The 22,352-nt window shown below is 49.0% G+C and overlaps 8 protein-coding genes across 8 annotated transcripts; 6 read left to right on the top strand and 2 right to left on the bottom strand.

The window, feature by feature from the left end:
• Nucleotides 1-799: 799 nt before the first annotated feature.
• N7533_007842 (uncharacterized protein) lies at nt 800-2,320 on the top strand (the record flags this gene model as incomplete). The annotated part of the gene is made up of 1 exon (XM_057104492.1): nt 800-2,320. The coding sequence occupies one exon, from the start codon at nt 800-802 to the stop codon at nt 2,318-2,320; it is 1,521 nt and encodes a 506-aa protein (XP_056959449.1).
• Nucleotides 2,321-2,946: 626 nt separating this feature from the next.
• N7533_007843 (heme-dependent oxidative N-demethylase family protein) lies at nt 2,947-4,227 on the top strand (the record flags this gene model as incomplete). The annotated part of the gene is made up of 3 exons (XM_057104493.1): nt 2,947-3,205; nt 3,258-3,799; nt 3,955-4,227. 3 exons carry the CDS (start codon nt 2,947-2,949, stop codon nt 4,225-4,227), a joined length of 1,074 nt encoding a protein of 357 aa, XP_056959450.1.
• Nucleotides 4,228-6,193: 1,966 nt separating this feature from the next.
• Nucleotides 6,194-7,018, bottom strand: N7533_007844 (uncharacterized protein; the record flags this gene model as incomplete). The annotated part of the gene is made up of 2 exons (XM_057104494.1): nt 6,194-6,955; nt 7,010-7,018. The coding sequence occupies 2 exons, from the start codon at nt 7,016-7,018 to the stop codon at nt 6,194-6,196; spliced, it is 771 nt and encodes a 256-aa protein (XP_056959451.1).
• A 1,346-nt stretch (nt 7,019-8,364) lies between these two features.
• N7533_007845 (uncharacterized protein) lies at nt 8,365-9,247 on the top strand (the record flags this gene model as incomplete). The annotated part of the gene is made up of 2 exons (XM_057104495.1): nt 8,365-8,658; nt 9,002-9,247. 2 exons carry the CDS (start codon nt 8,365-8,367, stop codon nt 9,245-9,247), a joined length of 540 nt encoding a protein of 179 aa, XP_056959452.1.
• Nucleotides 9,248-10,755: 1,508 nt separating this feature from the next.
• On the top strand, nt 10,756-12,520 carry N7533_007846 (uncharacterized protein; the record flags this gene model as incomplete). The annotated part of the gene is made up of 5 exons (XM_057104496.1): nt 10,756-11,072; nt 11,159-11,351; nt 11,462-11,506; nt 11,587-12,064; nt 12,156-12,520. 5 exons carry the CDS (start codon nt 10,756-10,758, stop codon nt 12,518-12,520), a joined length of 1,398 nt encoding a protein of 465 aa, XP_056959453.1.
• A 524-nt stretch (nt 12,521-13,044) lies between these two features.
• On the bottom strand, nt 13,045-14,758 carry N7533_007847 (M14 family metallopeptidase; the record flags this gene model as incomplete). Its single annotated transcript, XM_057104497.1, has 2 exons — nt 13,045-14,280; nt 14,375-14,758. The coding sequence occupies 2 exons, from the start codon at nt 14,756-14,758 to the stop codon at nt 13,045-13,047; spliced, it is 1,620 nt and encodes a 539-aa protein (XP_056959454.1).
• Nucleotides 14,759-15,618: 860 nt separating this feature from the next.
• Nucleotides 15,619-19,966, top strand: N7533_007848 (Arf family guanine nucleotide exchange factor SYT1; the record flags this gene model as incomplete). Its single annotated transcript, XM_057104498.1, has 3 exons — nt 15,619-15,622; nt 15,688-17,319; nt 17,382-19,966. 3 exons carry the CDS (start codon nt 15,619-15,621, stop codon nt 19,964-19,966), a joined length of 4,221 nt encoding a protein of 1,406 aa, XP_056959455.1.
• Nucleotides 19,967-20,925: 959 nt separating this feature from the next.
• Nucleotides 20,926-22,193, top strand: N7533_007849 (putative RING finger domain protein; the record flags this gene model as incomplete). Its single annotated transcript, XM_057104499.1, has 2 exons — nt 20,926-21,805; nt 21,883-22,193. The coding sequence occupies 2 exons, from the start codon at nt 20,926-20,928 to the stop codon at nt 22,191-22,193; spliced, it is 1,191 nt and encodes a 396-aa protein (XP_056959456.1).
• Between the last annotated feature and the right edge of the window lie 159 nt (nt 22,194-22,352).

Below are 22,352 nucleotides of genomic sequence, written 5' to 3' on the forward strand. Positions count from 1 at the left end.
TGTGCGGGGTAACTCCATACCAAGACACAGTAGAATTGCTCTGGGGAAACATCGCTGAACATATCTCGTTCTGACCCCGCTTAGAGCGATGGATAGTTTTATCTTCCGCCCTTGAAACCAATGGCCTGGGACATGTGAGATATGACCCCCGTTCGCTTGAGAAAGTCAAAGCCGTCCAGATGCCTGCATGGTCCCTGCAAGAAGTTATTGGGGTTAGTAGGCCTCAGGCACCACAACAGGCACTCACATCCCGCCTTCCCGGCCTCTCCCTCTCTGACTCTAACTCTGATGGATATTCGCATGCATGCACCATTTCCCGGTTTCCATCCTCCATGAGAAGCTAACTCCAATGTTCACTACCCATGACCATTAAGTTTGCAATGTACTGTGGAAGATGAGTTGTATCTAGCTTCTTTTGACCATATTAGAAATAAGATATCGGGCGAATCCCCGGCATTGCTCGTTCGAATTTCAAATCTCGATTCTCATATCAGGAATTCCGGAGACCGTTATCTTTGCGATTTGCAATGTCTACCTCTGGCCATTGGCTGACTACAATTTGGGTCCACTCGGGTCATTCACAGCTTCGAGTAGGCTCTTGACTAACTGCTCGCCTCGGCCTTCGCTCCGAGGTAGCTCGGACAACTCAGCTTAAGCGAGTTTGTCATTTGCAGCAACCTCTGGATTCAACTACGACATCGCATGCGGAAGGCTCACGTTTCTTCACTTTTGAAAATTACTCACGGGCATATATCGCGAACAAAGGCCATCAACAAACCTTTCCATGTCTCTCCCCCAGATGGAGCCCCAAGCGACGCCGCCGAAAGCAGGATTTTCTAAAGATGTGAATTGCGATAGAATCTCGGAAATGCCAAAAACTCGTGATCAATTAGTCAATGATTCGTTTGTTGTTGATTGGAATGGTTGTGATGACCCAAATGACCCATTCAACTGGCCGCTGCTGAAGAAAATCGCTTTCACCGTGATCGGTAGCTGCATAGTCTTCGCGGTCACATTTGCGTCCAGTGATTTTGGACCCGCTGGACCCGTTGTCGCCAGCGAATATGGTGTCTCAGTAGAAGTGACAAACCTGAGCGTTGCTTTGTTTGTTGCAGGCTTTGCTGCAGGGCCTCTTCTGTTCGCCCCCCTATCGCAAATATATGGTCATGCAGCGATGCTTTTGACAGGGCTGATTGGCTGCGCCATCTTCCAAATTCCCCTCGCTCTAGCACAAAACATTGAAACTGTGATAATTTCACGATTCCTCATGGGTGCCATTGGAAGTGCAGTGCTGGCGGTCGGTTCGGGAATGCTAGCAGAAGTATGGGGGCCTTCCACTCGCGCTGTCGCTATTGGGCTTTCTGCCACATCGATGAACATGGGAAGCATTGTTGGCCCGATCGCGGGGAGCTTCGCTCTTTCACGGTATGGATGGAGATGGATTGGTTGGATGACTCTACTGGTCTGTGTTGGAATTGGTGCCACAGCCCCTTTCGCGCTTCGCGAATCCTCCCGGCAAATCATCCTTGACAGAAAGGCCTCCCAGACTCGCAAAAAGATGAACGATTCAAGATATCAAACTTTGAGCGAGAGGGAAGGAGGTATGGATTTCAGTCTACTAGCTCAACGGTATCTTAAACTGCCTTTACAAATGATCACACGAGAGCCCATCTTGATAATCATTACAATCTATCTTACCCTTGTCTATGGAACCCTCTACCTTTCATACCAAATGTTTCCCTTCGCTTTTCAGCATCGTGGTTGGTCAGCCCCTATGAGCAGTCTACCTTTCATAAGTGTTCTCCTCGGTGTTCTCTCTGCTTGGCTTGTTTCCTCGTGGTATACCATCGCGTTTTATCGGCCCAAGCATGAGCGGACCGGGCTCTCAATCCCTGAAGATCGTCTACCACCAATGATTTTGGGTGGTTTCATTCTTCCACCTGCTCTGCTCTGGTTTGGCTGGTCAATGCGGACAAATTGGTTCTGCCAGGTCATGTCTTGTTTCTTTGTGGGGTTTTCACTTCAGCTGATCTTCATCACTGGCGTGGTTTACATAATCGATGTTTATTTAACCAACGCCAACTCAGCTATCTCCATCCATGTTGGTGTTCGAAGTTTGGTGTCAGCAAGCTTCCCTCTTTGGGGCCCGCTACTGTACAGAAGGCTCGGTATCGAATGGACATCCACTTTACTCGCATGCTTAGGCCTGTTACTTCTTCCTTCCCCTCTGGTATTTTACTACTGGGGGCGGAACATTCGATCATGGAGCCGGTTGATCAAAAGTAACTCCGGCCTGGAGATCTCCGAGAGTGGTCTATAGGCGACATCTCAACATCTTCCCTATTCTTTAGTTCTCGCAAGAAGAGTAGCAATCAACGCTACTTGAAAGTATGTACGATCTAAATTGAAGTTTGCTTTTCTTTGACTAGAACTTCTTGAAAGATATCAGAATCCAAAATTCGCCAAAGAGGCCGGTGCGCTATCGGTTAATGACAGATTGGATAAAAGTCAAATGGGAAGTATGACATCTACAAACTTTATCCAAGCAACCCTTCTATGTGGATCCTAGCTCAAACAGGAAGTTTGAATGAGCATTTGAAGATAAGGTTGTGCGGGGTAACCCCGCGGCAAGTTCTTATCATTTATTTTCCGCTCATTCTGACATAATATGATAGAGACCTAGGAAGAGTTACCATATGAAGGAGGCCAAATGAGCAGTATGCTATCGAAGATGATAAACTCAAAGGTAAGAGCGGATGCAAGTTATGTATGTACTCAAATATCGCAGCGGGGTAGATTTAACATGATGTGATCATTCATTTTGTAGCCTTAAAGGTTGCTTGTCGCACGATAGCTTCTTTTAATGCAAAACTTTTTTTTAATCATTCCTGATAAGTCTGCCTACACCACTCGAATAACCTGGTCTATCTACTATTGTTATATGCGATGTATTTAGACACGATTTGGCACTGGCCACCAATGTGGCCTACACTTTTCTGTTGTATCAGTCTTCTTTCAAGCTTCGTCTTGCTTTTTAGTACGTGGGGGAAAGCAATATACTCCACAACCGCTCCGAAACCACAATCTACTGATTCGACGCACGAGGATGATTATCCGCCAGTTGAACCACTTCCGGATTTTGACTGGAAAACGACGGAACCCATCAAAATTCGACCATTTAACCCAAAATACAACTTGACAATGAGTGAGCTTTTCTATTTTGTTTCATGCTTTCAGATTCATTAATATATTTCAAGGTATCCAACAAACGACGGTGAATGAACTTATCGAAATGGACAAGAACTACCTTGACCGTATCATGCTTCGAAGGAAACTCATGGCAGAATTCCCCAATACAGTACTAGCATCTGAGGATTCTGTCAAACCAGCTGTTGATGAGCTTTACACATGGCTGGTTGGAACATATCTTCCAACAAGATATCCGCGTATGTTTGAAGTAAGACCTTCCGCGGGCGGCATTTCACCAGTTCTACGAAACTTGATCACCGGAGAGGATTTGTCCATGTCTCCAGGCGAAACGCCAAGGGAAACACTTAAAACTCTCGGTGGCCTCGTGGACGATGATTTCCTCTTCTTATTGCCGTCGGAAGATGGCGACAGCTTCACTCTGAAAGGCTTTGTAACTTGTTTCCCGAATGGGTTTAATACATCCAAAAAGCTTAACATGAAGCTCCGAGATATCCACAAACCCGTGCCGAGCTACAAAGAGAAGCTGGAGAAAAGTATGGATCGATATTTTGCGAAGCTTAAGCCTGGAAGGTTTGTTAAAAGAGCCAATGTATGAACATCCTTCTTAATAACTGGCGCAGCTGACTGGTGATTAGTGGACGATAACAACTACAGATCAACTCTTCACTGCATCTGGGAACCACCTATACGAAGGCGAGAAAATTCCCCAGGAAGAGGTGGATATCAGAGTTGTAAGTTGAAAAGCCCGTTCCTCTTCTTTCTATGACACACGCTGACATGCAAAAGGCTCGGGTTCGTGTAGAGAGGCAATTTCTGCACCGGCTTCCTCGAAGTAAAGCAATAGTGTTTTCATTCAAAACTTTGCTATACACCCTTCCAGAAATCAAAGAAGAAGGACTTGGGGACGCCCTGGCAGATGCAATAGATGGACTCAATGATGGAAATGCGCCCGGTTTCCACTTTTATAAGCGAGCAGCTGTATGGGGAGCTTCAGCAAAGGCTTATCTTCAAAGCTAGTGCCATTTGCGAACATGCATGGCCTTATGACATACCATTCCGGCTTGGCAGATTCCCAGAATGATCAAAGTGGTGATAATATGCGAATGGGCCGAGAGAAAAGAGGGGCTCGCAGCGGAGAACGGCAATCTTGGATGCCCGAGGCACACCCTTAAAAGTGTTGGAAATTTGACAACAAAGCGAGCTATTAGGGGTATTTCTGAAATAAAATCCATACGGACAAGAAATATGCAGCCACTATTTATTATATATCTGAAGGGAGCATAAGCCAAGTGCACTCATCTTGTTTGACACAGGTCAGCTTCTACTTCTGCTCATCGAAAAACAGTTATTTTTCTCAAAAAAGAAATTGACTGGATCTCCGCTTGTTCGGATTTCTTTGCACTTTAAATTCTAGTGTCGCCATCCATGGATGGAAATTGGGCAGACTTTTTATACCATCGCTCATCTCTCGCACGTTCCAGCCATTAAAACTACCCTTTACCGCTTTGGAGACATTTCTTTCTTATAATTATTCCCAAGTTAACATACGATAGGCGATACACCTCGGCACAAAGCGGATAAGTACATAAGTCAGTCGGAGTTCGAAGCCTTCTCCGTTCAAGTTCATTAAGATGTGGACGCAAGAATGGATATTCTAAGCTTTCGATCCCCGGAAACTTGTTAGAAGTTTACCAATGGAGGGAGCCCACTGGAAAGTTGCGTCACCATAATTACGAAGAGAGATTACCATTTTTGAAATAGATCTGCGGGATCTAATTCCGAATGGTGAAAATACTTGTTTATGCCGTGAGAAGCCAGTGGTGCGTTAGTACGGCCGTGGTTACGGCCGTATACGACCAATAGTCCACCTTACCCCACCGAAAAGCGACAGGCGTCGATAAGACTGGAATAGTAAAAGATTTCCAGTACGGAATATTAGCACTGCCCTTCGCACTCCCATACTCGCACTTTCATACTAAATGGGAAATTTCCACTGCACCTTAAAACCGCCCCCATCCCTTCATAACCAAAAGAAAAGCTTCTTCAGTGGGGCTTATGATTTCAGCTGAGAGCGAAACCTACACGAAGTTACAAACTGCGAACCGATTGCCCAATTCGGATTAGCTTTGTTTTGATTTACAGCCCACATTCTGTTATCAAGTCAGCCTCGTGCGTAAAAAGAGCGGGCCAAAAGAATTGAAATGTGTCTATTTCTTAACACTAATTATATTAAAACCGGGGGATCTCCTAGGAGCTTTCCAAACTTCGCTGTGAAAGAAACAACTTCCAAATCAGAGCAGCGAATCTTCGCAAATTCATATCCTCATTTTTCTTCCACCATTCTTTTTCACTTCAGTGTTTACATCTTGCTACACCTATCCTCTCCTGATTTCTGAATCTGGAAAGCGGAAAAATTAAAAAAAGACTTCACCCATACACCAGTGCGATGTGTTTTTTCTTCATTCCTTATTTGCTGAAAAAGAGGAAGGAGAAGAAGGAAGGATCCGATCCTAGCGCACAAGGACCGCGGCCTGTTTCTCGAGACAGATTGGGCCAGCAGTCCCCACCATTTTCGCAGACAACAGCGGGACCGAACCCATCAATGGGACAAATGTACCCGACCATGGGAGGAACGAACCCAGGAATGGGAGAAATGTACCCGCCAGTTGGAACAAACCCAGCGCCGGGGGGGATCTTGATCCTTTTAATTTCATGTATGTACTCCGAATTTGCCGTTCGTTAATTAAAAAATCTAACATACCAACTCGCCAGGCGCGAAGCTCAATCTACGTCTTTCTCGCAAGGGTTGGGGGGGTTATTGGGACAGGAGCCCGTCGGTTTATAGCAGAGCTTGACAGAATTAATTCACATCGTCTTGTTTTTTTATAGTAGAATAGTATCGTTTCGAGGTAACATCCTTAACAAACTTCCCCCTTCACCCCAGTCGGGGGTAACTATGCCCATTTTGCCCACCCCCCAGTAATCAAGTCCCCGGTATCAGGGCGATATTGTGTCCTTTTTTCACAGACTGTGACATCATCAGGGCTTGTTGAATACCTGCAGTATTTCCAACAAGCTCGAGTGTCTTCATGACCCAATCCTTGATCTCAGGTGTTGTTGCCCCACAATTTGCCGTGATGAAAAGTGGCCAGAGAAGCCGGAAAGCCACACCCACACCAACCTCTCCTGAATTGAAATGATATGGGACACTCGCACATATAGAGTGAATCATTTGTCGACTGATGGTGTTGGCCATAGCTATCGTCTTGTGGGAAGTATCTGCCATTCCAGATCCCACCGTGCGCATACAAAGCGATCGAACAATCTCCTGTATGACGATGCGCGTTTGATAGTAGTTGTTCCACCCAGAGGCAAACGAAACAGAATTAAACAAATGATAAGTATCACCATAGTAATATGAGTATGAATCAATCTTGCTTCGGAGGTGTGCGGGCGTATTCATGACATTATAGCGCCAGGGAGGGCTCAAGGACATTGACCATGAGACTAGATCGGCATCAAGGTAAAGTGCCCTTCTGATAAATGGCCCAGGGTTCTCGGCAGCTCTATCGCCTCCATCCTTGTAGGCACCATGAATATCGGCTGAGAGCTCTCCTAGCTGGATTAGGATTCTGAGAAACTCTTCAAGGGCCTGGGTTTGATCATTTCGGCGAGACCATGCAATTTCTGATAATGCGGCAACTGAAGTGGAGATCCTTCGCTTATAAAAGATGTTGCTTATCATCTTTTAATTGAGGTCAGTTATAATTTTGAAAAGTATTCGGACCCATTGACTTACGATCTGCATGCGTATCAGTGTAAATAACTCAAGTCCTCTCCTGGATTCAAGTTGCCCTGTGCCCCGTAATTCCAAGAGCTTCATAGATCCTTGAACATGATTTAACCAGCCTTCTATCATATCTAAACTGCAACCTGCGATAACCTTATAGTATTGTTAGATCGGACTGAGTGTTGGATCAGAATGATATTTTACCTCGTACATTCCAAGCATTATGACAGCCGTCAAGGTGGAATCTGATTTTGCCATGAATGGATCGTGCAATGCATTATTTGTGGCAAGAAGAGCTTTTCCATATTCCTGCCTCGCAATATACTTTATTTTTGGTAATTGGTGTATCTTGGCAATGCTTGCCAGCCCTATAGCCTTGACCGCGGCCTCAAGAGCTGGGGAAGGAACTTGGCTTATCAATTCCGGCACAAAGGGCAGTACACCACGATTTTTGGCGGTGCCGACGTAAAATGCGATTGTATAAGATGTCGCCCACTCCTCAGGATATTCAGAAATGGGGTTGGAGGATAAGGGCGCGAGTTGGGTTAAAATAGTCGGCTCCTGGGGCTTTTGGCGGGTTTTATGTCGAGCCTGGGCTTTTGCAACAACCTCGTCGCTCTGGTCATAAAATCGTAACGCATTCGGATCTTGGTATCCCGGACAATTTTGACCAATTCTTCGACATTGCGAGCATGATGGTCGGCCCCGGTCGCACTTATTCAGTGAGCACTCCGAAGGTTTATAGTGATCGCAAGGATTTGCATACCGCTCGACGCCGCGCACGGCACAGCCCACATCCGGGACTAGGTCTTCCTCTGTAAATCATCTATTGCAGTTGCTAAGAGCTGGTGTCCGGGTGAGGCAACCAGGTCAAACAGGGAAGGCTGACATGCAAGGTGCAGGAGGGTGGGTTGGTCTGTATTTAAAGCTAAACTAACAAGGGTAACCAGTATGAAAAGGTGGGCCAGGTGCTGCCTGTAGCCCCACAGCCCTCGGTGTGCTAGAAGGATTCATTGGCTGTCCTTTGCCCACAGAATGACGCTAAGGTCGGCGATCCTGCTAATTCTACAGTTTCGCCTTTAAGCCCCAATCTGACCTGGTATTGACTTCGCTTTTGTCGCGATGATGCACACTGAAACCAGAGTGTCTCATTTTAGGCTCTTCGATTCGGAATAATCTTGCTCGGCACATTAAGTATCTTTTTCTAGTTCAGCCTTATTTAAACCGTCCTCCCAAGAGAAGTTTATGTTCTTTCACAAAAATAGCTACATTAAAATTTGCCCCCTTTCCGACCTTGCGATTTTTTTATCATATCTCTCAGTTCCTTCTCCTTCTCCTCTGGAATATTTCAGCCTTCAATTGAAATGAACGGCGTATTTCCCGCTGATCTTGCGGTCTATCTGCTCCTCGCTCCAGTGGTTGCTTATATTTTCGTCACTCACCGATGGGCCGGTTTCCTTCCATGGTACTACCTGTCCGTCTTCTGTCTCGCTCGAATAGTCGGCGGCATACTGGGTATCTGTGACAGCGAGAGTCTAGCTGCCAACATCATTCAAAGTGTTGGTATCTTACAATTGATTCTTGGCGTTGATGGACTAGTACATGAGGCGTATGTTCATACTGAGCTTGTCGAGTGGTTCAAACAGCTAATCGATATAGTCGAACATACCGCAATCCATCTGGCAGCCGCTTCCTCGGAATTTCTGTTATTATAGGCACCACAGCCCTAATGGCTACTTCCATGGCGTTGACAATCATGGGTTCCTTGGATATTTACCAGGGTCACCCCAAACCACACAGTCTTCAGCATTGGAAAACCGGTACAGCCCTAGCCGTTCTCGCGTGGGCTTTCCAGGTGTTTTGGGCCTTTTTTTCTCTGCTTTCAAACATTGGGGGGAAAGGGTCTTCCCGGATACCAAGGTGGCACAGCAGTATGCATTCCAATTCACATATTGCATTTCTTATTTATCTACCATATCACTGACGATATTTTCTTACTAGCTTCTCCAAGGAGCGGTCGTCGCACTTCTATTCATCGGAATCCGTGTCATGTACAGCCTTGTTGCGGTCTGTACGCAACGCAGAGATATCAGTCCAGTCTATGGGAAGACCGATATCCGAGTTACTCTCATGTTTCTCCCGGAGGTCCTTGCGACTCTCGCAATGATTATAGTGGGCCTTCGCACGAGGAAGCTAAGGGAGACCAAATCTATCGCTACCTACTCACAAACACCACAGAATTGCTAATTCGGTGTGTGAGTTATTTGGTGCAGGCGAATCTTTTTAAATGTCCATAGATCCTGGTGGCCGTCGTTCGGCCAGTTCGTCATTCATGATATGTCTCTATTACATTTCGCTGTCTGGATCTAAGTGAAGAGTAATTTGTTTCATTCGTTCTCAGGCCGTGTGGTAATAAGAATACTCCGAGGTCAAGGTGTAGCCAGTGCCCTGGCACCATAGAAATTTATCTACGCCATGAAATTTAACAGGCAAGATATCTTTCCCTAGGTAGAAACTAAGAAGACAGATCAGGAAAATGAAACCTGAAGTCGTCTAGGCAGGGACATTTACCAGATTTTCGGAATGAGAATCCTCATTACGCAATAATCAGAGTCTAATCACTAAAATCGAGATCTTTCTGACATTTAAGAGTTAATGGCGGAATATCAGTACAATGAAATAGTTGATCGGTACTCATAATTCGGCTTTGAGGACCCTCACGCTCGTAGTTCAAAAACTCGTTATTTTTTGATACGTTCCACTCCTGGCGGAGGTTCGGGTCCGATCGAAAGAAGAAATTGTAGGTCATATCAAACAATTGAAGATGCTCGATTAAATCTACTTATCAATCGCAACTCTAGGGCATCATACATCTTGCTTCTCGAAAGGCAATTCGAAATCCTCGAGAGTACAGTACTTCCCACCAAATATTTAGCCCTAGAGGTTCACCCAGACTACGGGAATACTAAGTCGATATTACCTTAGACCAGTCAAATTCACTTCGATAGAGATCAACATTTTGGACCAGTCGGCCTTGCCATATATCAACAACGTGACACCAAGGCCCTCTCAGAACATCGTTTAGTCCATCGCCATCGATAGTCAAACAGCGCCGATCGTGCAAAAGAAAGCACGAACCGTCCAACCCAGCATTACCAACTCCAGAGACCCCTCCGTCTCACAAATCAACCTAGCCAAAACAAGACCAGATCAACAGAGCGGGGGAATCGCGAGGGTCCTAGTTGACACCAGTCAAGCCGGAGAGTCCCACATCTCACCCTCACAACCAACAACACCGGGGAGCCAAGCCTCATCTCCACCCCCACAACAGCCGGGATTGAACCAAGAAGTTAGCACCACGTACCTTAAAACAAATGAGCTCTCAAGCGACAAATCACAGCGCAGCTATTCAGCCTATTTGGCACTTGTCCAATTAAACCTCGATTATAAAGATCGTTGTCAGCCATGCGATGGCACATCTCGGCTGTGAAGCCCTACTTCCTCTGCCGAAGGGGGTTTCCCCGGACTACTACGGGGTACTGGTTTTGATTTGCTTCTGCTAGCCACATTCGCATTGGGGCTAGGTATAAAGGGGTTAATGATGCCTTTCCCCATATTTTCAAAATAGAAGAAGAATAAGATTCGAGTTTCAATTGCCCTGCCTTTCTTGCCTCCTTGCGTCACTATCTGGTCGCTGGGGACTCCATCCAATTTCTTTTCTAGGGAGAATTGAAATAAAGCTACCAACCGACGCAATGTCTGTCGACAGCGTCAAAACCGACTCCGACGCTCACATGGAGAAAGTCACGCCCAACACACCCGCCGTTGATCTAGAAGCCATCGGCGAACGCGAGGGCTACATCCTAGACACGACACTCGCCCAGAACCAAGACTTAAAAACAACAGCAGACGGGAAAACAATCCTCATCCCACAGCCCAGCGACTCACCCAATGACCCTCTTAATTGGAGCCCGTTCCGCAAACACTTGATTCTGATTATCATTTCTTGCACGGCTTTCTTGCCTGATTATGGGAGTGCGACGGGTGCTGTTACCCTCGTGCCGCAGGGGAAGTAAGTAACTTGAACAACCAATCCATCCTCGTTTCTGCGTACTTGATACTATCCCTGTAGTATTTATTACTAACTAATGACGCTAGAGAGTGGAACATGGACCCCAACGTCGTGAATCACTCACAAGTCGGCAACGTTTTCATGCTCGGAGCAGCTGGTCCCATCATCGTCGCTCTTTCGGCTTATTTCGGCCGGTTTCCGATTCTTTTTTGGTGGGCTTTACTTGCTCTTGCGACGGCTGTTTGGTGTGCTGCTGCACAGAGCTTCGAGTCGTTCATGGTACGTCTTAATCCCAATAATACCAGTTTATCATGATGATCATATATACAAGGACTCTCCTCGGTTCGAGCCCCAACCTTCAAGCTCGACATGCTAAAATAATATATCAGGCCGCACGCATCCTCAACGGCTTTTTCTCAACCGTCGCGCAGGGAGTACGTTCCTTCGATTCCACCACCATCCTCAGATCCCCCCTCCCTCAACATCCTTCAAGTTTACTAACACAATAGATCAGGGCGGCCTAATGTTCATAAAAGACATGTTCTTCTTCCACGAACACGCGCGCAAAATAAACATCTGGTCCGGCTTCATAATCCTATCACCCTACATGGGCCCTCTCCTCGCCTCATTCATAGTAAACACGCAAATCTGGCAATGGGCCTTCGGCCTCTACGCAATCGAAACAGGCCTCTGTCTGGCAGCAATAACCCTCTTCGTCGACGAAACGTACTACGACCGCAAAACCGTGCAGCCGGAATTAGTCCCGAATGGACCGCGCTGGCAGCGCATGCTGGGCATCCAGCAGGTGCGCTCGGGGTATATCCAGAACAGCTTTTCCGAGGCGGTCATGCGGCCTGTGACAATTATCCTTAAGCCTGTTGTCTTTGTCACGGCGTTTGCGTATCTGCTTATGTTTGCTTGGGTCGTTGGTATCAACACTACGCTGAGTATCTTCCTAGCGCCTGTTTATGGGTTTGATGCAAAGGCGATCGGTAACTTGTCCCCCACCCCCTTGCCCCCTCCCCTTGGCCCTGGCCTTTGATATAATTGGTTGAATGTGGCTGACTATATTAAACTTGATAGGCTTCTTCTACTTCACGCCCGTCGTAGCCGCTATTCTCGGCGAAGTGGCCGGCCACTGGCTGCATGATTTTATAGCAAAGACATACACAACCCGAAACGGGGGCCGCTTTGAGCCCGAGGCCCGGTTTTACGCTGTATGGTTCTCGATGCCATTTCTTGTTTCGGGACTGGTGTTGATGGGGTTTGCGCTGGAGCGCGAGTATCACTATATGCTTGCTGCGCTGGGGTGGGGGCTGTACGTATTCGGGATCATGGTCGTGACTGTTGCGATCAATTCGTATGTTTTGGACAGTTATCCCGAGGCGAGTGGGGAGGTTGCTGCTTGGGTGAATTTTGGGAGGACTTGTGGGGGGGTTTATTGTTAGTTATTTTATGGTGGAGTGGGCGGAGAAGGAGGGGACTATTAAGCAGATGGGGACTATGTGTGGGGTTGTTGGTGTGGCGTTCTTTATCATTCTTGGGCTGCAGTTTTTTGGGAAGAGGTTGAGGGCTTGGTCTGGGCCGGCGGATTTTAAGACTGGTTAGGTTAGGTGGAAGTATCCCTAGGTATTAGTTAGGCTATAGGGGGAGTATGATATAGTGTGAGATTCCGAGGTTGATCTGTAGATGGAAATTCATGAATCACCAGTACCAGTAGCTACAGTCTACGGTGTCAATTCTGAATAGCTTCAACTTGAAGTTTTTTGCAGTTCCATTTTCATCCGTATCAGTTCGTATCTGGCATTTGAGTACATCGAAAGAAAAGACTATTACGGTCACAGAGGATCGGTATGTATAAGCTTATTCTGGTAAAAGTCAAAAAGCCCAAACGCCAATTGGAAAAGTGCTATGCAGACATATCGTATAAGACCGAGGGTCGGGAGAAGAACGTGGATGTGGACATAAATGTTTATGTTCGACCCAGCGGCTGTTGTTGTTGTTGTTGTTGCTGCTGCTGCGACCCCACGGGTTCATCGGGTGTCGAGCTACTACTAACCTCCTCACCCCACACAAAATGTCCGAATGTCAGCACAGCCTGGAAAATCTCCTTGCCAGTGGGGACAATGTGCTCTGAGGGAAGGAGGAAACCATAGCTGCCGCGGTCGCGGAGTTTGATTTGAAAAGAGTATTTGGCATGCAGCTTGTGATAGAACCAGTCTAGGGCGCTGCCACCGGAGCTCAGATTGGCGGCTTCCCCGTTCGGCAGAATACCCTCACATGCAGAAGTCACGTCGTATGATTCTCGAGTGGTCATTCGAATTGCCTTGGCGAGGCCCAGAGCCAGTTCCTCCAGGCTTTCAAGGGTGGGAGGAACAGAGGAGCAAGTGTAGGAGTAAGGGTATAGGATTTGTTGAGAGTAGGAGTGCAGATCCAATAGACCGACAATTTCTGCGCGCCCACTCTCAGTCTCGTTCTGCGCCCATTCGGCTAATCGCTGAGATTCCAATGCCTCGAAAGGTTCGGCACCGGCATAATTCTCGGAGCATGGATTCGAGCGGGTTGTTTCGCCATCCCATTCAAAATCCCAGGCACGGTCGAGATCTACACCAGGACAGATCGGGAGGCCCGTTGGCTGTCGATTCTTCCGCCATAGGCGGTCCGACTCCCACGAATAGACATAGCCATCAGGGTTCAGAGTTGGGATAAAAACCCAGTCATATTCATTGAGGAGATGGGTGACCTCGAGCGACTCTCCATATTGGGTGATCAGATTATAGGCAACATAGGTCACTGTGGAGGTACTGATCCACTCCCGGGCGTGGAGACCGCCCATCATGACGATGGTCTTCCGCGGGCTTGGCGAAGCATGTCCATCACGACGTGCGCCGAGTCGTAGAGCCGGGATCTCTCGGCCTTCATAGGTGAGACCAATATTGATGAAGGAGGCATGGGAGGAAAACATTGAGGCCATCAGTCGCATCCATTGTGTGATGACGGACAATGGCTGGTATTCGCGGAAGAAGACATCCTCGATGTCGGCGGTGCGACCGTGGGCAGATCCAGTTCCTGTATCGGGGCGCAATGGGTGCAAAGGATGATAATGGGTTCTTGGGTAGGTGGCATAGATCATATCGACGAGATCATCCATGAGTGGGGTGTGCGATGTACGGAGGGAAGCAGGCAGCAGCTCGAGCAGGGAAGGGATCTATGAGATGGCCCGGAAATGCGCAATTAGCAAATTGTAAGATGGATTGAAAAGGTTGATAGTGAATGAATGAATCGAATCAGACATGACTTACCATGCTATCTGTTAATCGAATGTCCACATATTCGGCAGTGATGGCCCAGACGTCGAGGAGCAAAACCCGGGAGGCGGCGGCCAAAGCGTCCGCTTCTTCCGGCTGGCGAATTTGAAAACGAAGGACTACATCACTCTCGTAGCGATCGCGAACATTGGAAGGGGGAAGATTCTGGGCATGCTTGGGACAGTGGGAGTGCTCGATACCCCAGACGGATTCGATGACCCAGTCGCGGAGTCGGGTCCACGGACGACGTGGGTCGGGGGAATGAGAGAGCTGGCGAGCGGGCAGTAATGGAGATGGAGGAGTGATGCTGGATCCTGCAGGGATGGCAATGATGGAAGGAATACCAGCCAGGAGTAAATAGGCCGGAAGGAGGCGCATGGTGGGGGTGGAAGGATCAAGTTCCAAGTTGAAGAGGGAGGTGAAGTTGATGAGTGCGGAGAAGGCGGGGAGTTCTTGTCAGCAGTAACTATCATCATAGGTAGGGTAGTAGTAGCAGTATAACTAGTTAGCAGTAGGGTAATTAGTAACTAGTAGTTATCATGTACTTACTCCATTTATTACTATATTTCAAGTCTATTATATTTTATGAGCATAGAAGTATACTATTAACCTAGTAATAGAATAGATACTAGCATACTCTGCAGTATTTCTATCAGTAACTGTGTGGCAGTATCACTAGTGAGTGGTGATAGCAGTGTTTACTATAATAAAGTTAACATACTAAATAAGTAGTAAATAGTAGTATCTGGCATATCTCTATTATACTAGTCGAACAATTAATAAATAGTCTATATACTTAGATGGTCAGATTAAAATAATATCCTCTATCTATATATATATCACTATTAATAACCACTTTTGACTGTTGACTAGAACACTCACTTGGCGGTGCTACTAAGACTGGCTCTCTTCTACCTCCACTCCCTTCTCTTTCCATCATCTTCTACCTAACATCACCATCACTCACCACCAGCACCACCTCCTCTTTACTCCTTCTAGAACATCCAGACCAGTCCAGACCGTCATCCAACGTGGCTGTTCTCAGCGCGTGGTCCATCCACTTTGCTCCCCTTGCCGCGTTCCCCTTTTTCGCCAGCTGACGACTCGGACCCTCGCAACTCCACACTGCCCGCTCCACTCTTCTCAATCCCACCGCGTTCTGGATTCCTCCTCCACGTCGCCATGCACCATTGATCCCTCCCTGTCAACCTCTCCCAATCTTCTACAAGGCACACCGTATGGGTTTGATTACCGTTCGCGTGCTTCGTTGCTATGCATTGGAAAGGCCTGCGGCTGGTCGCCGATAGTAGCTCCAAGCGCCAGAGTACTATTGACCCTCAAGCCTACGCCCAACCCCAAAGTCGTCGCAGCGAGCATCTCCCTCGTCCCTCCCCGCCGACTGCTGAACCCCGATATTCCGAGTCCACTCCGCGTCTCCCGGGTCTCTCTCCGCCCAACGAACAAGCCGAGTTTGAAAGTCCAACCGATGCTGCGCGGGGGCTTCAGATCCCTGGCGAGCAGGGGGGGTCATGGCCAAGCCCATGGCCATGCGGTAGACCGGTCCGACTTTGCGGGCTCTTCCTCTGCCGAGACTTCTAGTCTGCGGAGGAACCGCTTCAGCTTCATGAGACTACGCCATGCCTCCGATCCCCAGCTTTCAAAAAGCTACACCAAAGCCCAACAAGAAGCTCCCCCAGTGCCGTCTCTACCACCCCCGAAGATTATCACCACTGCCCCGACGAGCAATGAATTGGACCAACCAGTGAAACAACGGAATAAATTCTCCTTCCGTCCGTCATCCCGTAAACAATCCATGGAGGATCTATCACGGAATTCGACGGATCAACCAAGATTGAAACAGACTCGGAAGAACCAGGGCTCGACCGACTCCCAGATCGGTGACTCGAGCCTTTCGACCTTCCAAACAACTTCCGAGACCCCCGGCCGACTCTCAACGAACTCGCTAAGAGGAGGCAGCCGGGATCAACCCGTCGATTCCAATCGATCCTCTGCCGTAGACCCCCGGTTCTCTGAGTCGTCGCGGTCAGACCAGAGCTACGGGGACCAAGTTCCGACATATCAGACCAACTCTCCTCGCGAAGGCCACGGTTCTACATCGAGCGCCAAACGATTCCGCTTACCCCGTCTCAAGCGCAATAAGAGTCCCCTGTTCCCACTTCCTCCCCGGCCAACTCCCAGCAGCCGCGCGCTGGACGCCGCCCCCAAGTTCTCTGCCGATACCCCCAAGTCGGAGGGCTCGGTGGATCACGACCAGGTCTCACCTCTTCCCTCGCCCTCGCGTTCCTCTGTCGGGCTAGCCTCTTCGGTTCCCCCGCAACTCTTCCGTAACGACTCCACAAACTCCGCTCGTTCCTTGCGCTCCAATCCGTCCCACAATGGCCGTGGTCGATCTTCAACAATGGGGTCTGTGGCTGAGAATCAGGATGATTTATCCCCCGTCCCATATCTCGCTTCCTCAGGACGCACTTCGACTTCTACCAGTGGCCGCAAGAGCTTCGGCGATCTTTTCAATATTTCTCAACGTTTGCGTCAGAATTCTGAGCCCCCGTTCCCTCGGCATGGTTCCCCAGGTGTTGGCGGCCCTGGATCGTTGACTCCAGCTTCAAAGCCCGATTTACCACCAGTCCCATCGCGGGAGGAAGACGATACGCCAGCCAGCTTTCTCACAAAGCTCGAAGAAAACCTTCCAAAGGGATCGATCGCCGGTATTCTTGCTCAGTCGGACCAAGAATTCTTCAAGGTTGCTCTCAGGAAATACATGCGAGGGTTCCACTACTTCGGCGACCCCATCGACATGGCCATTCGTAAGCTGTTGATGGAGGTGGAGCTGCCAAAGGAAACTCAGCAAATCGATCGTTTCCTCCAAGCATTCGCAGATAGATACCACGAGTGCAACCCAGGTATCTTTGCAACCACTGGTATGGTTTCTGCGGCATGGTCCGCCTCCAGCCCCTTGTCTCTCAAACTAACAATATTCTAGACCAAGCATACTTCATTGCATTCTCGATTTTGATTCTTCACACCGACGTGTTCAACAAGAACAACAAACGGAAGATGCAGAAGCCCGATTATGTGAAGAATACCCGCGGTGAGGGCATCTCCGACGACATTCTAGAATGCTTCTATGAGAATATCTCCTATACTCCATTCATCCATGTCGAGGATGCAAATGTGCGCGAACGCAATCTGGCCAAGCCACGACGAGCTTTGTTCAAGAGTACAAGTTCCGAGCATTTGTCACGGGTATCAAGAGAGCCTGTGGACCCGTATGCACTCATTCTCGATAGCAAACTCGGGTCTCTAAGGCCCACCTTGAAAGACGTCATGGAGCTTGAGGATACCTACAATCACGTTGGAACCGACGGACTGCCGGACATTGATGACTTACACCAGGCTTTCACCAAGTCGGGCATTTTGCAGATCATATCTCTCCGCTCGCGCCCGGATGCCTTCATGCAAGGAGTTCTTGACAGCTCTGCGGACTCTAATCCCGGTCTGGTAGACATTAAAGTCGCCAAGGTTGGTCTTCTCTGGCGGAAAGATCCGAAGAAGAAGCGAGCCCGATCCCCATGGCAGGAATGGGGCGCGGTTCTCACCTTCTCACAACTCTACTTTTTCCGCAATGTCAACTGGGTACGCTCGCTCATGGCGCAAAGTGATGCGTACGTGAAGGGTGGACGGAAGGCGACTTTGGTATTCCGACCTCCGCTTGCCGAATTCAAGCCCGATGCGATCATGTCGACCAACGATGCCGTAGCGCTCTTGGACACGGATTACAAGAAGCACAAACATGCGTTTTCGTTTGTGCGACGTAATGCGATTGAAGAGATCTTCCTTGCGGACTCAGAATCTGAAATGAACGACTGGATTTCGAAGCTTAACTACGCCGCCGCCTTCCGAACGACCGGCGTTCGTACTAAGGGTATGATCGCTACGAACTACGAGGGTCAACGGTATCGCAAGAGCCAGCGAATGAATTCCATCTCGTCAGTCCAGTCACACCAATCCTCGGAGAAGGAACCTCCCTCGCCCAGCATCGACACCGATATCGTGGCAGAGTTTGTTGCTGCTCGTCGTCAATTGATGAGCCAAAAGATTCGGGAAACGAATGAGAAACTCTTTGTCACACAGAGACAACTTGACGAGCTTCTCCGCAATGCACGTCATCTGCAAATACTGACTCCTGTTCATCCTCGTGCCCGTGAGAGTGTCATCATGGCTGCGGGTCGAATGGCCGCCAAGCTTAAGTGGGTTAGGCAAGACATCTGGCGCAACAAGTGCTACCGAGAGGTTCTCCTTCGGGACCTCGGTGGAGATGAGAGCGTTGTTCCGGAGCGAGCGGCGTCAGTTGGCGATGAGCCAGCCAGTTCCATTCCAGCTCGGATGGCATCGGTCTCCGGTCCATCGGTGAGATACGAGCCTAGTATCCAGCCCAGTATTCAACAAGCGCCCAGCATCGTCCATACCGTATCCAGCCATGATACGGAAGAGACTACTGCGGCACCGGTGGCTGTGGAAAGTCCTCTCGACCCTGCTCTCCTCAAGCAGCCATCTATCGATGAGATGCGCCGCCCCAGTCTTCCCGCATCAACTACCTCCTCTGACTTTTCTCGTGTTGGCCGACCACTCTCAATTGCCCTCCCTTCGGACAAAGGCAAGGCCTCTGACTCAGATGTGCAACTTGAGCGTGAGGCTTCCGTGCTTAGCCGCGTTAGCAGATTTGATGGTGCCAGTATGAACTCTCGGGGCTCCAGGCTCACTTCCCCTGCCAGTTACGACGAAGGCGAGGAACGCCTGCTGCGCGAAACAGGGTTGTTGGATTTGAGTGGTTCCCCCCCACCGCGAAAACCACCAACAACTGTACAGGAAGCCGACGGCGAGGAGAAACCTGGTGAATCATCCGAAGTGTCTCAAAGTGACAGGGCCAGCCGTGTCCGCCGCAGCTTGCATCGCTCACTGCGCGAATCCCCTCATATCCATATGAACCGGCACCATTCGCACACCCGCAGCAAAAAGAATCGCGGATCAGTTTCCAGCATTGGGCCTCTTTCAGACGATGACGCTGCCCATGAAGGTGGCCTTTCGCGCAAGACACCCAGCTTCACTGTGCATGGCAAAAAGGCTTCCGTTGTAACCTTCGGATCCGAGTGGCAAAACATGCCCCCTGAGGAACGTCTCAAGCTTAGGAAACCTACACCGCACGATGAGCCACGCGCTTCTGAGCCGAACATACTCAGTAGCGGCGAGTCAGTGAGATCGGGCGACATCCCAGATGGCCGGCCACGATCATTCCGCAGCATGAGCACGACGACTGGGATCAGCATGCGCAGTGACGACGAGCCGATCGACTTCTTCAAAGATGCACACGAAGATCTACCCCGACCTTCTCAAGATGTAGCTCCAGACGAAACGGTTGCCAGCGAGCCCCCCGAATCGCCTTCCGGAACGATCATCCTTAACCACCACCACCTCACCCCGCCCCACGACGCACCATCCTCATCACCAAACCCTCTGGGTGCACCCCCGTCATCCGAGAACCTTCGACAACAGGCAGTGGGTGTGTAACCCATGTCACCACACGGCTCTCGGCCCCCTTCCTCCTACCATTACCATTCGAACCTCGCCACGCATTGTATAGCTCGAAATCCATTCTGATCTGCTGTTTTTTATGACGATTATACCCCCATTTCCACTTCAACTCCTGTTTCCCGCTGGGCCCTTTGCATTGAACGATGGCTGGAACTGATCGATCTGTGATTCTTTTTACTCTCTTCCTCGTTCTCATCCAATTTCTCACAGCCTGGTTGTCTTTTATCTCCTCCTTTCCCCCTCTCTCTCTCCCTCCCTCTCTCTTTCTTTCTTTCTCTCTTCTTCGTGGTTTCGGTCCGGATGGGGTTCGTTTGATCTGTGCATTGTAATGCATGGAAAGCATGGGAATGCATTTTGGTGCGACACGATTACGATTTGTTTTATTTCGTCTACGGTTTCGCCTCATCTTTTTACACTATACGTGATGCTCAGAGTAGGAGTTGAGTCAAGTTTGTCTGAGGTCTGAAGTCAAGTCAAGTCAAGCTACGATGTGATGTGATGTGATGTGATGCATTGTGTATCTATCTCTCTGTGACCACTCAATTCGTGTTTGGCCTTCCTAATATCATTCAGGCTGTTAGACAAAAGAAAAGCTTATTCCAATTGTCTATTTGACTCTACTCTGCGAACTTTCTAGAGTAATACTACACTTTAGTTATAACTAATTCGATATTCAAATACCCCGATCCTCCGTGCAGTTCCAGGCGGTGAACACTTCCACCAATGAAATCCCCAAATCGCACAGCTCCACTCAAGCTCCGCAAAAGTATTCCCATTCTCACATTCCCAATTCCAATGCCAATTCCAACTCCAATCCAAACTCCATCAATTTCAACTTATTTCACCAAACCCAGCTCTCCTCAATCCAATTCCCCTCAACCCCAACCAACAAACACGAACCCACCAACCACACCACACCACACCACACCCCCAAAATGGCGCACTCAAAGCGCAACACCTCCCTCCCACACTTCACATCCTATGAAAGAAGCCTCCTGCGCTCAACATGGGGCACAAAGCGCAGCGTAATAGGCCGCGACTCCTTCCTCCCCTTCGCATCCTGCAAACTCTGCCTCCAACCCGCCCGCAAACCCGTCGTATCCTGCCCCAGCAACGGCGACCTCTTCTGCCGCGAGTGCGCCATATCCGACCTCCTCGCGCAAAGGCAAGAAATGAAGCGCGCCGAGCGCGAGCGCGAAGACGCGCGCAAACGTCTCGCTGAAGATGACGAGCGCGTAGCGGACGAGGCGCGCGCGAACGATTTGCGGGAATTCGAGCTTGTTTCGATGGGGTTGGGTGGGGGCAAGAACAAGAAACGGAAAGCAAATGCCGAGGAGGAAGATGCTATTGAGAGGTTTAAGGCGAGGGAGGTCGAGGTTGATGGTGTTCGGCGGAAGGTGTTTGAATTGGATGAGGGGGTTATGGCGCGGGTTGCGCGGGAGGAGAGGGAGAGGTTGAGGGATGAGTTGAAGAAGGAGAAGGTGAGCCGGGGAACCGTGACCGTGACCTATGATTTAAGCTATAGATCCGCGCTAACAGTCGCCTTTTCTTCGCAGTCCGAATCAAGCAAATCTGCCCTGCCTTCATTCTGGGTTCCGTCTCTGACGCCGAATACCGATGCGGATGAAATCGCCGCTAACAAGGCTGTCAAGGCGGCGCCTATTTGTCCCGGATCCTCTGAGGCGCATAGGCATACTTATTCGCTAAAGACGCTGGTTGAGGTCAACTTTACTGAGGAAAAGGGCTCTGATGGGACGGTTTCGCGCGTCTGTCCGAGTTGTAAGAAGAATCTTAGTAATGGGTTGAAAGCTATGCGTATGTTTCCTTGATCCCAATCTGACCTTTTTATCGGACTCGAATCGGGAGGACGAAGCTAATTGTTTCTTCTGCAGTTACAAAACCATGCGGTCATGTCATCTGCCAACCATGCGTCACGAAATTCATGACTCCGCACGCGGTGCTGGATCCGCACGCCTCGGAGGAGGAACAGGCTCAACACGGGCTGGTACTGTGTTATGTTTGTGAGACGGATCTTACGCCTCGCGAGGAGAAGAAGGATGCGGACGGGTCCAAGAAGAAGTCTAAGAAGAAGGATAAGGATGCTGTTAAGCCTGGCCTTGTTGAGGTTAGCTCTGAGGGGACGGGCTTTGCGGGTGGTGGTGGGAATGTGGCTACTAAGACTGGTGTTGCGTTTCAATGTTGAGTTGAAGCATTGTCTGGAGACATGCATGAAATGTTAATGAATTATACCAGTAGACATGAGTGTGAATATACAAGTCTGGAGGTCTTTACTTGTTGGTTATTCAAACCCCACTGGCAAGCCCTGTATCGTCCGATCTTCTTCTGTCGTGATTTTATCCTT

The sequence above is a fragment of the Penicillium manginii genome (assembly GCF_028828005.1).
Source record: "Penicillium manginii strain IBT 31320 chromosome Unknown utg000005l:1.0-5665137.0:1.0-5668048.0, whole genome shotgun sequence".
In the NCBI taxonomy this organism is placed as follows: Eukaryota; Fungi; Ascomycota; class Eurotiomycetes; order Eurotiales; family Aspergillaceae; genus Penicillium; species Penicillium manginii.